The following is a 16,878-nucleotide window of genomic DNA, read 5'->3' as shown; positions in this document are numbered from 1 at the left end:
GGCATTCTTCAGTGTGTGCGGTGTATCGACGCACAATATCGACACACAATATCGACACACGATATCGACACACGATATCGACACACGATATCGACACACGATATCGACACACGATATCGACACACGATATCGACACACGATATCGACACAATATCAACACGGTATCGACACAATATCGACACGGTATCAATCCTAGAATCACCACGATATATTGAGATTTTAATATTTTAGCCACATCTACTGTATTTCACCCACATATATTTTATTCTCATTCATCTTCTACTGAAAGTGTTTTTCAGACTTCCTATAAGTGATCTGTTCTTCTGTATCTACCTCTGTATCTACCTGCGTTGCACCAATGAAATTTCCCCATGTGGGACAATAAAAGAATATCTTATCTTATCTTATTCTTATTTCTCATTTATCCTAATTTTTCACATTTTAAAATTTGTTCTCATTTATTCAAATGTTATCTTATTTTTTCTTTTTTTTCTCATTTTTTTCTATTTTTATTCTCATTTATTCTCATCTTTTCTCATTTATTCTCATGTGTTCTCATGTATTGTTATTTGTTAAATAGTAACTGTAGTGACCTCTTCGTCGGCTGTTCAATAATCGTAATCATTTTCTGGACTAAACAGACTCTTAAAAAAACACAAAACAACATTTATAGCAAAAACAGGGACATTATTGAACCAAAATGTCAAAACAGAATAAGCGTGTTCGGTTTTTCATCAATAATGCACTTTATTCATAAACATTCTCTATTTAGAAGCCTTCATTTGAACCTTTATTTGTTCAAAAATGTATTTACAAAGCCCCGGTGTTCAACAGAAGTACTGGTGTGACTCTGGTCGTCGTAGTAACTGTAATGGCTCAGTATTTGTGTGATCATTGTGTTTCTTTAAGCCTCAGGAGTAAATGTAACTTTCCTTTGCTTCCTGCTTCTCTGCCAGTGTTAGCTTGGCCCTTAGCCGCGGCGTTACTTGTCTGCTAACAAGATTAAAATATATTTGTTCTTGAGATTAGCGCGCTGCTTAAGTCGGGGCAGGGATCGCGGTCTTTCGGTGTCTTTCAGTGTCTTTCGGTGTCTTTCAGTGTCTTTCAGTGTCTTTGGGGCGGATGGCTTTGATCAGCGCGGCTCGGCGTGGTCTGGTCGTCCAGCGACCGGTGTGAAATCATCCTGAACGTGCTCCTGAAAGTGCCCCAAGCAGATGCCAACGGAGGGGGAAGGGCCCGGGGCCAATGCGGGTGTAACGCGGGTCTAAAGCGGGTCTAAAGCGGGTCTAAAGCAGGTCTAAAGAGGGTCTAAAGCGGGTCTAAAGAGGGTCTAAAGCAGGTCTAAAGAGGGTCTAAAGCAGGTCTAAAGCGGGTCTAAAGCAGGTCTAAAGCGGGTCTAAAGCAGGTCTAAAGAGGGTCTAAAGCGGGTCTAAAGCGGGTCTAAAGCGGGTCTAAAGCGGGTCTAAAGCGGGTCTAAAGCGGGTCTAAAGCGGGTCTAAAGAGGGTCTAAAGAGGGTCTAAAGCGGGTCTAAAGAGGGTCTAAAGAGGGTCTAAAGCGGGTCTAAAGAGGGTCTAAAGCAGGTCTAAAGAGGGTCTAAAGCAGGTCTAAACCAGGACTAAACCAGGACTAAGCAGGACTAAACCAAAAGCAGGTCTAAACCAGGACTAAACCAGGACTAAACCAGGACTAAACCAGGACTAAGCAGGACTAAACCAAAAGCAGGACTAAACCAGGACTAAACCAGGTCTAAACCAAGACTAAACCAGGACTAAACCAGGTCTAAACCAAGACTAAACCAGGACTAAACCAGGACTAAACCAGGACTAAACCAGGACTAAACCAGGTCTAAACCAGGTGAAACCACTGTGAAATCATCCTGAAAAGTGCACCAAACAGATGCCAACGGTTCACGTCCAGCGCCCAGGGAAGGGGGAAGGGGGCCCGGGTCTGAAGCGGGTCTAAACCAGGACTAAAACAGGTCTAAACCAAGTCCAAACCAGGACTAAAGTGGGTCTAAACCAGGTCTAACACCAGTAAAAGCAGCTCAGTCAAATGACAGTGTGTTTTAAATTTTGATAAAGTTTTTACTTCCTGTTTTGTGATTGACGACATCACACTTGGAAATTACCCAGCAACCACTGGGTTAAAACTAATGCCACCGTTTATTGTTCAATTTCAAATAAAAATGCAAGAGAGCTTGTGGAATTTATGTTTAGACCGTCAAAAACTTTCACTTTCTACAGATTTGTCAACGTTTTCTCCACAAATACCTGCTCGATCGGTGTAAAACTCTCATTTATATGTACGACAGGTATAAACACACCAAATAAAGACAACATTAGAAACTCATGAAAACCATATTATGATACACTTTAAAGTACTGTATTCGCCATAGAAACCAAAAGTAACACATCATTTTTACGTTTGTGATTTATTGTGTATTTTAGGTCTTTGAAGAACTAAACGTGTTCATATTTGTCTTGTATCGACGTGACAATGAACCCGACAGAATCATGCGACGCACAGAAGGGTTGTGTTTGTGTCGTGTTTGTGTCGTGTTTGTGTTTGTGTCGTGCTTGTGTTTGTGTCGTGTTTGTGTCGTGTTTGTGTCGTGTTTGTGTCGTGTTTGTGTTTGTGTCGTGTTTGTGTCGTGTTTGTGTCGTGTTTGTGTCGTGTTTGTGTCGTGTTTGTGTTTGTGTCGTGTTTGTGTCGTGTTTGTGTTTGTGTCGTGCTTGTGTTTGTGTCGTGTTTGTGTTTGTGTCGTGTTTGTGTTTGTGTCGTGTTTGTGTCGTGTTTGTGTTTGTGTCGTGTTTGTGTTGTGTCGTGTTTGTGTCGTGTTTGTGTTTGTGTCGTGTTTGTGTCGTGTTTGTGTTTGTGTCGTGCTTGTGTTTGTGTCGTGTTTGTGTCGTGTTTGTGTTTGTGTTTGTGTCGTGTTTGTGTTTGTGTCGTGTTTGTGTTTGTGTCGTGTTTGTGTTTGTGTCGTGTTTGTGTCGTGCTTGTATTTGTGTCGTGTTTGTGTTTGTGTCGTGTTTGTGTTTGTGTCGTGTTTGTGTCGTGTTTGTGTTTGTGTCGTGTTTGTGTTTGTGTCGTGTTTGTGTCGTGTTTGTGTCGTGTTTGTGTTTGTGTCGTGTTTGTGTTTGTGTCGTGTTTGTGTCGTGTTTGTGTTTGTGTCGTGTTTGTGTTTGTGTCGTGTTTGTGTCGTGTTTGTGTCGTGTTTGTGTTTGTGTCGTGTTTGTGTTTGTGTCGTGTTTGTGTCGTGTTTGTGTCGTGTTTGTGTCGTGTTTGTGTCGTGCTTGTATTTGTGTCGTGTTTGTGTTTGTGTCGTGTTTGTGTTTGTGTCGTGTTTGTGTTTGTGTTTGTGTCGTGTTTGTGTTTGTGTTTGTGTTTGTGTCGTGTTTGTGTTTGTGTCGTGTTTGTGTTTGTGTCGTGCTTGTATTTGTGTCGTGTTTGTGTTTGTGTCGTGTTTGTGTTTGTGTCGTGTTTGTGTTTGTGTCGTGTTTGTGTCGTGTTTGTGTTTGTGTCGTGTTTGTGTTTGTGTTGTGTTTGTGTTTGTGTTTGTGTCGTGTTTGTGTCGTGTTTGTGTTTGTGTCGTGTTTGTGTTTGTGTCGTGTTTGTGTGTTTGTGTCGTGTTTGTGTCGTGCTTGTGTTTGTGTCGTGTTTGTGTCGTGTTTGTGTCGTGTTTGTGTCGTGTTTGTTTTGTGTTTGTGTCGTGTTTGTGTTTGTGTCGTGTTTGTGTTTGTGTCGTGTTTGTGTCGTGTTTGTGTCGTGTTTGTGTTTGTGTCGTGTTTGTGTCGTGTTTGTGTTTGTGTCGTGTTTGTGTGTTTGTGTCGTGTTTGTGTCGTGCTTGTGTTTGTGTCGTGTTTGTGTCGTGTTTGTGTCGTGCTTGTGTTTGTGTCGTGTTTGTGTCGTGTTTGTGTCGTGTTTGTGTCGTGTTTGTGTCGTGTTTGTGTTTGTGTCGTGTTTGTGTGTTTGTGTCGTGTTTGTGTCGTGCTTGTGTTTGTGTCGTGTTTGTGTCGTGCTTGTGTTTGTGTGTTTGTGTCGTGTTTGTGTCGTGTTTGTGTTTGTGTCGTGTTTGTGTCGTGTTTGTGTCGTGTTTGTGTTTGTGTCGTGTTTGTGTCGTGTTTGTGTTTGTGTCGTGTTTGTGTCGTGCTTGTGTTTGTGTCGTGTTTGTGTCGTGCTTGTGTTTGTGTCGTGTTTGTTTTGTGTTTGTGTTTGTGTGTTTGTGTTTGTGTCGTGCTTGTGCTTGTGTTTGTGTCGTGTTTGTGTCGTGCTTGTGTTTGTGTCGTGTTTGTGTTTGTGTCGTGTTTGTGTTTGTGTCGTGTTTGTGTCGTGTTTGTGTTTGTGTCGTGTTTGTGTCGTGTTTGTGTCGTGTTTGTTTTGTGTTTGTGTGTTTGTGTCGTGTTTGTGTGTTTGTGTCGTGCTTGTGTCGTGTTTGTGTTTGTGTCGTGCTTGTGTGTGTTTGTGTTTGTGTTGATGTGTTTGTGTCGCGGCTGCAGAGTCTCGTCACGTCGGGCTGGACATACTGGACATACTGGACAGATCTGGACATACTGGACAGATCTGGACATACTGGACATACTGGACAGATCTGGACATACTGGACATACTGGACAGATCTGGACATACTGGACATACTGGACAGATCTGGACATACTGGACAGATCTGGACATACTGGACAGATCTGGACATACTGGACATACTGGACAGATCTGGACATACTGGACAGATCTGGACATACTGGACATACTGGACAGATCTGGACATACTGGACATACTGGACATACTGGACAGATCTGGACATACTGGACAGATCTGGACATACTGGACATACTGGACAGATCTGGACAGATCTGGACATACTGGACAGATCTGGACATACTGGACATACTGGACAGATCTGGACATACTGGACAGATCTGGACATACTGGACAGATCTGGACATACTGGACATACTGGACATACTGGACAGATCTGGACATACTGGACAGATCTGGACATACTGGACATACTGGACAGATCTGGACATACTGGACATACTGGACATACTGGACAGATCTGGACATACTGGACATACTGGACATACTGGACAGATCTGGTCCTGGAGAACATCTGGACTTTGCCCTTTGTCATTCTAATGGGGGTTTCCCAAGCGGCGGTGCGCGACCCATTGGCGCTCGCTCAGCCGAATCCGCAGTCTTCTCCCGGACTTTAGCCAAATCTTTTCACTTTTCGCCGCTCAGAGCGTCGCGTTTGTGGATTTCATTTCATCCACTTGTCGTTTTGTTCAAATGCGTTTTTCCTCCTCTTTTCACAGCTGAATGTTTAAAATGTAAAGCTTCATTTATTCACGTTACAACGACACAACATGAGGCAAAATTTGAACTTTTGTGCCATTTTTTTCTTTTTTTTAGGAAAATAGTTTTTTTTTTTCAAACAAAAGGTCCAGATGAAACAACTGAATCTTTTTCTGCTCTAAATAAGATGTAAAATCCCTGTGTACGTGTTTAAAATTGAAAAGAAAGAAATGTAAACCTGGCTCTGTCCATTTTGTCCAATTTATGTTTTTTTTTTTAACCATAAAACGCTTTTTTTTAATAAGTTTTTTACATGTTCAAAACTCATTATGCCTTTTTTTCTTACATTTATGCCGGTAAACTAGAGAAAAGGTTTCAAACTTCATCTCACTTGGACTCGTTTCACTCAAACACAGCAAAAAGTGTCAAATTTTAGGCAAAAAACATCAAAAAACTCAAAGGCAAATGCTGCGTGATGTCATGATCCACGACAGGAAGTGAAGCGATCAAACCAAAAACGATAATCCCGTATTACGCCTTTTATTTTGTTTAATCGAAGTTAGAAAAGGTCAAAAGTTGAATTTCTCGTGTTTGTTTTCAAATTTGGCTCATTTTTGAACCAATTTTCCTGTTTTTCTCCCACAAAACCGTCTTTACATCCACAGCGGGCTTTAAAGTCGCACTGCGGAACTTTTCTGCTCGTCGTGGAACAGTCGCTGCTTCTCCTGGAATGTTCCGCGCTCCGTTATCGACATCAAACCGCACGATATCGGACAATAATCGTTATCACCGGGCGTCGTCACGTTTTCACGCGATAAATCGTGTTCAAACTAAACGTGTCGAATTATGAATAAAAAACGTGACAGATTTAAACCTTGTCAATTATAAACAAAATCACAAATAGAACCCGACATTTTCAGCGTTCTCGTGTTTAAAACGCGTTTATGTCGTTTTATCGATGATTGAGGCTTTAGTACTGCCATACGAACGCTTTAACATTTTCACCTAAAAACACCGGCCGATGTGTGAAAAACGCCACATTTATCTTCATTTTAGTTTATTACGACTGTTTCGTGTCAAGATTCAATCGCTTTTTGCTCATTTCAAGTGAGAAAAGTGTCGCATTCGCCTCATTTGACGTGAAACGAGACATTTTATTCTTGTTCCTTCGGTAAATCTTATCTTCGGACGGTCGGAATGTCCACGAATTCAATTAAAAGCGACTTTATTCAAGCGCACCTTTAAAGACCACCACCTGATGATGTCACGAGGTGGAACAGACACACACAGAGAGACGCTCGTTTTCCTCTTTTATTATGGACATGTCAGAATAAGATATAGAGGCGTATAAAAGCAGTATTTACAGTTAAGGCTGGAGGGGTGTGGCCCAGGAGGAGGAGCCCCGCCTCTGCCACGGCGACCGCCGTTACCACGGTTACACACTGAGGTAGAAAACCATACTTCAGACGCTGTGGAGACGTGTTTGTGACATGAGTATTTCACTCAGGCTTTTCTAACGAAAGAAGGCGGGGCTTAAAGGGTTTCTCAAACTGTGGCGCGCGAGCTCCTTCAACTGTGCAATTATTTAAGTCTCTTTTAACCACAGTTTTGTCATTGTTGGTTTAGTCCTGGTTTAGTCCTGATTTAGACCTGGTTTAGACCTGGTTTAGTCCTGGTTTAGTCCTGGTTTAGTCCTGGTTTAGACCTGGTTTAGTCCTGCTTTAGTCCTGGTTTAGTCCTGGTTTAGACCTGGTTTAGACCTGGTTTAGTCCTGGTTTAGTCCTGGTTTAGACCTGGTTTAGTCCTGGTTTAGACCTGCTTTAGTCCTGTTTAGTCCTGGTTTGGTCCTGGTTTAGTCCTGGTTTGGTCCTGGTTTAGTCCTGGTTTAGACCTGGTTTAGACCTGGTTTAGTCCTGGTTTAGTCCTGGTTTAGACCTGGTTTAGTCCTGGTTTAGACCTGCTTTAGTCCTGTTTAGTCCTGGTTTGGTCCTGGTTTAGTCCTGGTTTAGACCTGGTTTAGTCCTGGTTTGGTCCTGGTTTAGTCCTGGTTTAGACCTGGTTTAGACCTGGTTTAGTCCTGGTTTAGACCTGGTTTAGTCCTGGTTTGGTCCTGGTTTGGTCCTGGTTTATTCCTGGTTTGGTCCTGGTTTAGTCCTGGTTTAGTCCTGGTTTAGTCCTGGTTTAGACCTGGTTTAGTCCTGGTTTAGTCCTGGTTTAGACCTGGTTTAGTCCTGGTTTAGACCTGGTTTAGACCTGGTTTAGTCCTGATTTAGACCTGGTTTAGACCTGGTTTAGTCCTGGTTTGGTCCTGGTTTGGTCCTGGTTTGGTCCTGGTTTAGTGCTGGTTTAGTCCTGGTTTAGTCCTGGTTTAGACCTGCTTTAGTCCTGGTTTAGACCTGCTTTAGTCCTGTTTAGTCCTGGTTTGGTCCTGGTTTGGTCCTGGTTTAGTCCTGGTTTAGACCTGGTTTAGTCCTGGTTTAGACCTGCTTTAGTCCTGTTTAGTCCTGGTTTGGTCCTGGTTTAGTCCTGGTTTAGTCCTGGTTTAGACCTGGTATAGTCCTGGTTTAGACCTGGTATAGTCCTGGTTTAGACCTGGTTTAGTCCTGGTTTAGTCCTGGTTTAGTCCTGGTTTAGACCTGGTTTGGTCCTGGTTTGGTCCTGGTTTAGTCCTGGTTTAGTCCTGGTTTAGTCCTGGTTTAGTCCTGGTTTAGACCTGGTTTAGTCCTGGTTTAGACCTGGTTTAGTCCTGGTTTAGACCTGGTTTGGTCCTGGTTTATTCCTGGTATAGTCCTGGTTTAGACCTGGTTTAGACCTGGTTTAGACCTGGTTTGGTCCTGGTTTATTCCTGGTATAGTCCTGGTTTAGTCCTGGTTTAGACCTGGTATAGTCCTGGTTTAGACCTGGTTTATTCCTGGTTTAGTCCTGGTTTAGACCTGGTTTAGTCCTGGTTTAGACCTGGTTTGGTCCTGGTTTAGTCCTGGTTTGGTCCTGGTTTGGTCCTGGTTTGGTCCTGGTTTGGTCCTGGTTTGGTCCTGGTTTAGTCCTGGTTTGGTCCTGGTTTAGTCCTGGTTTGGTCCTGGTTTAGTCCTGGTTTAGACCTGGTTTAGTCCTGGTTTGGTCCTGGTTTAGTCCTGGTTTGGTCCTGGTTTGGTCCTGGTTTGGTCCTGGTTTGGTCCTGGTTTAGTCCTGGTTTGGTCCTGGTTTAGTCCTGGTTTAGACCTGGTTTAGTCCTGGTTTGGTCCTGGTTTGGTCCTGGTTTAGTCCTGGTTTAGACCTGGTTTAGTCCTGGTTTAGACCTGCTTTAGTCCTGGTTTAGTCCTGGTTTAGTCCTGGTTTAGACCTGGTTTAGACCTGGTTTAGACCTGGTTTAGACCTGGTTTAGACCTGTAATTGCACATTTCTGTCAGATGGAGGCGCTCGTGTTAGTTCTGTTGTTTTGTCAAATCGACTCTAAATTAAACATAATCAAGTCTAAACTTTGACATGTTTGAAAAGTGTAAATGTGATGCTTCTCAAACAGAGGTGTGCGTCCGCTCCGGCGGGGCCCGGGGCCCCTCCCACACTGGGGCCAACAGCTTATTGCAGACAAAATAAGTTATGTAAACATGGCTTGAGCTTCAGCATAAATATAGAGAGAGTAGGTCCAAGGGCGTCCGCGAGCTCCACAGACCTGACTCGTGAGCGGAAAGTCCCACCACCGCAAAAGAGGAAACGTGTGACGAACACGTCTGGAAACGCTCAAGTTCTGGTGTTTGTGAAGCTCGTAACTCATGGCAACGGCTAAAGTAACAGTGTGGAACCTGTTTCCTGGAGACAGTTGTGACCGTGCAGTGGGACATCTCCATGGCAACGAGCAGCCCGGTCTGCGCAGACGGAGATGGAAAAGAAAGACCGGCTTTTTGTTTGAGTGAAATGTTCCGTAATGTGGCTTTAACAAACACGTTCTCCTGAACTCGAGCGGCACCGAGAGTTCAAGTGTCAGAAATATATTTTCAAATTCAAATGTACAAACACCATTAGAAAAGAAGAGTTCCAAACGTGGGCCCCGGGGCCTCCAGCCGTCAAACCCACCGCTCCAGGCCCCGGACCAGGCGCCGTTTGGGGGCGTCTCCCGGGGGCGTCTCCAGGGGGCGTCTCCCGGGGGGCGTCTCCCGGGGGGCGTCTCCAGGGGGCGTCTCCAGGGGGCGTCTCCCGGGGGGCGTCTCCAGGGGGCGTCTCCAGGGGGCGTCTCCAGGGGGCGTCTCCAGGGGGCGTCTCCAGGGGGCGTCTCCCGGGGGGCGTCTCCCGGGGGGCGTCTCCCGGGGGGCGTCTCCAGGGGGCGTCTCCAGGGGGCATCTCCCGGGGGGCGTCTCCAGGGGGCATCTCCCGGGGGGCGTCTCCAGGGGGGCGTCTCCAGGGGGTGTCTCCCGGGGGGCGTCTCCAGGGGGCATCTCCCGGGGGGCGTCTCCAGGGGGCGTCTCCAGGGGGCATCTCCCGGGGGGCGTCTCCAGGGGGCATCTCCCGGGGGGCGTCTCCAGGGGGGCGTCTCCAGGGGGTGTCTCCCGGGGGGCGTCTCCAGGGGGCATCTCCCGGGGGGCGTCTCCAGGGGGGCGTCTCCAGGGGGGCGTCTCCCGGGGGGCGTCTCCAGGGGGGCGTCTCCAGGGGGTGTCTCCCGGGGGGCGTCTCCAGGGGGCGTCTCCAGGGGGTGTCTCCCGGGGGGCGTCTCCCGGGGGGCGTCTCCAGGGGGTGTCTCCCGGGGGGCGTCTCCAGGGGGTGTCTCCCGGGGGGCGTCTCCAGGGGGCGTCTCCATGGGGCGTCTCCCGGGGGGCGTCTCCCAGGGGGCGTCTCCAGGGGGCGTCTCCAGGGGGCGTCTCCAAGGGGCGTCTCCCGGGGGGCGTCTCCAGGGGGCGTCTCCAGGGGGCGTCTCCAGGGGCTGTCTCCAGGGGGTGTCTCCATGGGGCGTCTCCCGGGGGGCGTCTCCCGGGGGGCGTCTCCGGGGGGCGTCTCCAGGGGGCGTCTCCAGGGGGCGTCTCCAGGGGGTGTCTCCAGGGGGTGTCTCCCGGGGGGCGTCTCCCGGGGGGCGTCTCCAGGGGGCGTCTCCGGACACAGCGAGCCGTGTTTCCAGACTCGTAGAAAAACGTACAAAACACGTGAACATCTTTGGCTTTAGCTGAACTTTGCGTACGGCGACTTCCTCCTGACCCAGGTTCAAAACGGGCGTGGCCCTTCTGCGGGCCGGGCAGAGACACGTGAGTGACATCAGAGACGCGTGAGTGACGTCAGAGACACGTGAGGGACATCAGAGACACGTGAGGGACATCAGAGACGCGTGAGTGACGTCAGAGACACGTGAGTGACATCAGAGACGCGTGAGTGACGTCAGAGACACGTGAGGGACGTCAGAGACGCGTGAGTGACACCAGAGACGAGTAATTGACACCAGAGACGCGTGAGTGACGTCAGAGACACGTGAGGGACATCAGAGACACGTGACGTCAGAGACACGTGAGGGACGTCAGAGACACGTGACGTCAGAGACACGTGAGGGACATCAGAGACACGTGAGGGACATCAGAGACGCGTGAGTGACGTCAGAGACACGTGAGTGACGTCAGAGACACGTGAGGGACATCAGAGACACGTGACGTCAGAGACACGTGAGGGACATCAGAGACGCGTAATTGACACCAGAGACGAGTAATTGACGTCAGAGACACGTGAGTGACGTCAGAGACACGTGAGTGACGTCAGAGACACGTGAGGGACACCAGAGACGCGTGAGTGACGTCAGAGACACGTGAGTGACGTCAGAGACACGTGAGGGACATTTGACTTTACCACAAGTGAAGCTCAAATCCAGTTCTGGAGGTTTTAAAGACTTAAAATAATTTAATGTGACGTTTAAACTTTGAACCTTTTGGACTGAAACTGTTTTAATGTGACGTTTGGTCTTGTTTCTAGAACATGGATCAAGAGGAAGAACTCTAGAGGCTCATGACACTGTCTGTGTCCAGAGGAGGACAGAGGGACAGCCGCATTTCTCTTTCTGTTTATTTGCCTTGTGACCTCCTGCATGGGGCCCCTCAGTCCCGGGCCCCTCAGTCCCGGGCCCGCCTCTTGACCCGCCTCCATCAGTTCCGTTTCCGCCGCGTCTCTGCCGCGTCTCCGCTGCGTCTCCGCTGCGTCTCCGCCGCGTCTTCGCCGCGTCTCTGCCACGTATTCGCCGCGTCTCCGCTGCGTCTCCGCCGCGTCTCCGCTGCGTCTCCGCCGCGTCTTCGCCGCGTCTCTGCCACGTATTCGCCGCGTCTCCGCTGCGTCTCCGCTGCGTCTCCACCGCGTCTCCACCGCGTGTCTGCTGCGTCTCCGCCGCGTCAGTCGCTGTCGGAACGCTCCTTGCCGCTCCCGCCGCTCGTGCTGTGGTTGTACAGACCCTGCGCCATCAGATGAAGGGCCAGAGAGTTCCCGGTACTGTCGGTTCCCGTGGCCTTCTTGATCTTGGCGCGTTTGTTCTGGAACCAGATCTTGATCTGGGACTCGTTGAGGCCGAGCTCGTGCGCGAGGCCCTGGCGCCGCTGCTCCGTTAAATACCGGTTTGTCTGGAACTCGGTCTTGAGCCGCTGCAGCTGCTCCGCGCTGAAGGCCGTGCGCGGCCGCTTGTCGTCTTTAGCCGGCTCCGAGCACGACTTCTTCTGCTTACGGGACCGGGGCCCTGCGGGGACACGACACGTGATCAGAGCCACTCAAATCCACTCTTCTCTTAAAATACAACCTGCATTTGATCTTTATGATCACGTCACGTGTTTGTGTCATTCTTTATCTCTTAAACTCTTGAACTGTCACTTTCCTTTAGGATTGAAACAGAAAAAAGAAAACTAATAAAACACAGTTCGTTTGTTAATAAAGCACAGGATAAATCATGTTTGGACCCGTTTGAAGAGCTAAAAGAGCTAAAAGAGCTCTAAACATCATATTAATAAGCGCAGAGGATCATGGTCTTTGTCAGGCCTCAGACACGAGTCAATACTTCAACACTTTTACTGCAAATGTAATTCTAGGACCTCCAGAATAAACATGTGTGCAGGGGTCCGAGGGCCGCATCTGGCCCCCGGGCCATAGATCGGGCTTCTTTATCTGCTGCACAAAACAATGAACAAAGAAGCAATTATTATGGGACTTTTGATGATAAATATCCCAATATTTCTATTATTGTGATGGATTTAAGATGATTACGTCGTCTATGTAATTAATTAATGAATTTTGATGGCTAGATATTTATTTAGTTCTTTCTTTATTTCTTTTTTTCAGCAGGTAGAACCCATTGGCCTGAGATGATATTTAAGTGTAAAACGCTGGTGCTGCTGGGCCCTTCTGGGCCCCTTCTGGGCCCCTTCTGGACCACATTGACCACGATCATTTCATTGGTCTAAGTTGAATATAAAGTTTATTTGTTGCGGTGAGAGTAAGATGTTCCCACAGCTTGGACTGGAGTCATAAACGGCGCTGTTGAATTAAATATGAGCTCGTTTATGGGTCGCGATGACGGGCCGGTGCTGGTGTGGGTCACGGCGCGGGGAGGGGCGCGCGGGGGGGGAGGGGTTGGGGGTGGAGCGGTGACGTGATGATGGACACTTCTTTCTCCATCTCTGATCCCATCATCTCTGCTCAAAGAAACCGCGCTCAAAGCAACAAAAGTTCCGTGCCACAAAAGCGCGAGACAAAAAGCAAAAAAGAGACTGTCATTTAATAAAGAGTTTCAATCCAATTTCATATCTGAGTCTGCACCAAACACAAGCTCCTTTTGAAAAAACTCCCAAAACGATGGAAACAAAGCAACAGAAGTCGGATTTTCACGTGAATTTTACAACTAGATTTCGTTTTAAAAAGTCAAATTCAAGTTTTTTTGTTGTTTTGTTTTTTTAATCTAAAAAACGACAAACGGGAACATTATTTATTATTGACATTATTATTGCAAAAAAAGAGTGACATTTGCTCAGAAATGGTGAACGCGTCTTTCACTCACACAGAAGGCCACGTTCTGCTCCTCCCAGACAAACAAACAAACAAACAAACAAACAAACAAACTTTCTCCACTTCCTCTAAATCAACACTAATTTGCGCCACAAACTCAACGCGTCCAGAGTTTCTTCTCTTGTCCTGCTCTGGTCTCTTCTTGTCCTGCTCTGGACTCTTCTTGTCCTGCTCTGGACTCTTCTTGTCCTGCTCTGGACTCTTCTTGTCCTGCTCTGGACTCTTCTTGTCCTGCTCTGGTCTCTTCTTGTCCTGCTCTGGACTCTTCTTGTCCTGCTCTGGTCTCTTCTTGTCCTGCTCTGGACTCTTCTTGTCCTGCTCTGGTCTCTTCTTGTCCTGCTCTGGTCTCTTCTTGTCCTGCTCTGGTCTCTTCTTGTCCTGCTCTGGACTCTTCTTGTCCTGCTCTGGACTCTTCTTGTCCTGCTCTGGACTCTTCTTGTCCTGCTCTGGACTCTTCTTGTCCTGCTCTGGACTCTTCTTGTCCTGCTCTGGTCTCTTCTTGTCCTGCTCTGGACTCTTCTTGTCCTGCTCTGGTCTCTTCTTGTCCTGCTCTGGACTCTTCTTGTCCTGCTCTGGTCTCTTCTTGTCCTGCTCTGGTCTCTTCTTGTCCTGCTCTGGTCTCTTCTTGTCCTGCTCTGGACTCTTCTTGTCCTGCTCTGGACTCTTCTTGTCCTGCTCTGGACTCTTCTTGTCCTGCTCTGGACTCTTCTTGTCCTGCTCTGGACTCTTCTTGTCCTGCTCTGGACTCTTCTTGTCCTGCTCTGGACTCTTCTTGTCCTGCTCTGGACTCTTCTTGTCTCTTCTTGTCCTGCTCTGGACTCTTCTTGTCCTGCTCTGGACTCTTCTTGTCCTGCTCTGGACTCTTCTTGTCCTGCTCTGGACTCTTCTTGTCCTGCTCTGGACTCTTCTTGTCTCTTCTTGTCCTGCTCTGGACTCTTCTTGTCCTGCTCTGGACTCTTCTTGTCCTGCTCTGGTCTCTTCTTGTCCTGCTCTGGTCTCTTCTTGTCCTGCTCTGGACTCTTCTTGTCCTGCTCTGGACTCTTCTTGTCCTGCTCTGGACTCTTCTTGTCCTGCTCTGGACTCTTCTTGTCCTGCTCTGGACAGACTGAGGCGCATCAGGACAATTACGCACCGCGTCCTGACGCACAAAGGCCCCGGAGCGCCACAACTGACCAATCAAACCGGACCAAAAACACACCGCAAAACTTTTCACACGCGCGGATAAATGTGCCGCGTTTTGGGTTTGAATTTAGCTGAAAAATCTCCTCTTTTTCAAACTGAAGCGGAGCCGTGTTTCTCTCTTTTCTGCCCAACCCCGGGTTTCTTTTTTTCTTCTTTTTTTCTTGGGACGGAGCCATTGTCAAAAATATGCAAATGTAATATTAACAAAGAGGAAGACGGGAACAATGGCGTTAAACTTGCCTCGACGCAGATATGACCGATTTTAGACACTTTAATTCGTTTTCCTCGCGAGTTTGCCTTTTATTCAACATTTCGACGCGCGTTTTGGACAAAATTGACCGTTTTTTTCTTACGTTTTAAGCAAAAAAACATAACAAAAAAAAACACACAAAACAAAAAACAGCCCAAATCCACCGATCGTCACGCACTTTGACACTTTTACACTTTTAACACGTAAAACACACAACGTTCTGTTCTGTTCTGGACGCGGCGCGTTTGGGGCCGCGCGGGGCAGAAGCGGGTTTGATTTGGAGGTTTTTTTTAAGGTTTTTTTGTTAAATGAATGAAGCGGAGCCGCGTCCCGTTGTTGCCTCAAACCGGCTGGAAAAGTACCGTGTATTTTTGCTCACGGGCCTTTTTAATTTAAATGTTTTCAGTCTTTTAATGAATTAAATTAATTCAGATTCGAATCGAGGCTTTTACGCGCACTGGGTTTATTTTCTGATATGCTACAATTTAAAAAGTGTAATAATAACGTGTTATAAATGGGAATAATTAAACCCGCGCGTGTTGCACAAATGTCTTAAACTGCGCCTCGTTTTATTCGCGGCCTTTAATATTTAATACTTCAAACGTCACTTTTCTGCACAATTTAAACATTTTACACTGATATAATTATAAATATTCTTCGCGTTATTGTTTAATGTAAGGAAAGTGTTGCTGAACTGAAGTGAACGCGGTTAGAATGAGGTGCCGGGGGTCGCGTGGGGGTCGCGGGGGCTTCACTCACTCACACTTTTATACTTTTATTTTTGTGCTAAATTCAGTCCATTTTTACTCCTGATGTGGACGTGGTTTCTGTCCTGATCTGACCCGGGTTCAGTTTTTGACCTGGTAAATGCACAACTTGTGAAACTATTGTATGGGATTAAACTTGTATAATTATTATTAAAACAAAAGTGATTTGGACGTATATTTAAAACCACTTTCACGACTATTTTTCGAGTATTTTCAACTTTTTTCTTTATTTCTTTGGCTCGTTTTGTGCCGTTTTGAACTCCAAACTTGCACAAAACGGGCCAAAGAACACAAAGAAAAGCTGGTGGAATTTCAAGAGCAGAATGTTCTCGTTTTGTTCCTTCCTTTGGCTCGTTTTGCCCCCGTTTGGAGCGGGATGTCCCGGTGTGTGTGACGCACCTGCCGAGGGCCGGTCCGAGTAGCGCGTGCAGTAAACCCAGGCCGGCCACAGCATCGGTTTGGCCGCGGGCCCCGCGCTCCGGCTCGTCTCGTCTCCAGAGTCTTTGCCCTCCGCGCCGCGCTCCTCCTCGCGCTCCTCCTCGCGCTCCTCCTCGCGCTCCTCCTCGCGCTCCTCCTCGCGCTCCTCCTCGCGCTCCTCCTCGCGCTCCTCCTCGCGCTCCTTCTCCTCCGTCACCTTCTCCCGCTTCTGCCCGGGGCCTGACGCGTCCAGCACCGGCGCGTGGCGCTCAGAACCGGGCCTTTTCTCCGCCCTCCTCCTCCCGAAGTCCGCGCGGAGGATGTTGTCGATGTAGAAGTTGGTGACCCGCTGCTGCGGCCCGTGCGCCGCGGCCGGTCCGCGGCTCGGCTGCGCGCTCGAGTCCCGCGCGCTCTGGCCTTTGTGTTCCATAACGGAGAGTTTTTCGGTTCTAGTTCTAGTTCCAGTTTTGGATATTCCAGATTCTCCCAAAAATATGTCCAAAAATCAGCGTAACAAAGCAGCGATTGGAATCATGTATAAATGTGTTTCTGATACGCGTCCGGTTCGCGTCAGTTCGTTTCCGTGGCGCGCGCGCGCCCGCTTTCCACGAGCCCAACAGGAAACAGACACATTTATGACATTTAAAGTGTAAAAGAGGAGAAAGTGTGGCGTGTTTTGGTGCTGATCCGCGGCCACTGAAGCGTCTCCCAAACGCGCAGCTCAAATACTTTCACTACGGCTTTTGTTTCTCATTTCTGATTGGCTGAAGGCGCGGCCGTGACGCGCTACTCTGGGCTTTTAAAGACACGTGCCGAGAGCCAATGGGCTTTGAGGGCCAAGGTCACGTGAAGAGCACAGGTTTTCTCTGGAAGAAGTGAATGAAACTCCAGTGTTTTGATTCACGCATGACCCGGATGTACACAACAACAACAACAATAATAATATGAATAATAACAA

The 16,878-nt window shown here is 47.8% G+C and overlaps 1 protein-coding gene across 1 annotated transcript; it reads right to left on the bottom strand.

Moving 5' to 3' along the window:
- Window positions 1-11,521: 11,521 nt before the first annotated feature.
- Window positions 11,522-16,393, bottom strand: LOC140355637 (homeobox protein engrailed-2a-like). The gene is made up of 2 exons (XM_072440300.1): window positions 15,903-16,393; window positions 11,522-11,985 (listed from the first exon to the last, which is right to left on the bottom strand). Exons 1-2 carry the CDS (start codon window positions 16,348-16,350, stop codon window positions 11,648-11,650), a joined length of 786 nt encoding a protein of 261 aa, XP_072296401.1. The 5' UTR covers window positions 16,351-16,393; the 3' UTR covers window positions 11,522-11,647.
- Window positions 16,394-16,878: the final 485 nt, after the last annotated feature.

The sequence above is a fragment of the Eucyclogobius newberryi genome, unplaced genomic scaffold, assembly GCF_026437365.1.
Source record: "Eucyclogobius newberryi isolate DKJ021-1_F unplaced genomic scaffold, fEucNew1.0.hap1 SCAF_12, whole genome shotgun sequence".
Lineage (NCBI taxonomy): Eukaryota > Metazoa > Chordata > Actinopteri > Gobiiformes > Gobiidae > Eucyclogobius > Eucyclogobius newberryi.
This window is presented reverse-complemented; position numbering and strand designations above follow the sequence as displayed.

Bases quoted from the DNA above. Each gene is read 5' to 3' on its own strand.
- LOC140355637 (XM_072440300.1), bottom strand. From the start codon at position 16,350: ATGGAACACAAAGGCCAGAGCGCGCGGGACTCGAGCGCGCAGCCGAGC. The intron at 11,986-15,902 runs GTGCGTCACACA...GTGTCCCCGCAG, and splicing joins CTCGGACCGGCCCTCGGCAG to GGCCCCGGTCCCGTAAGCAG.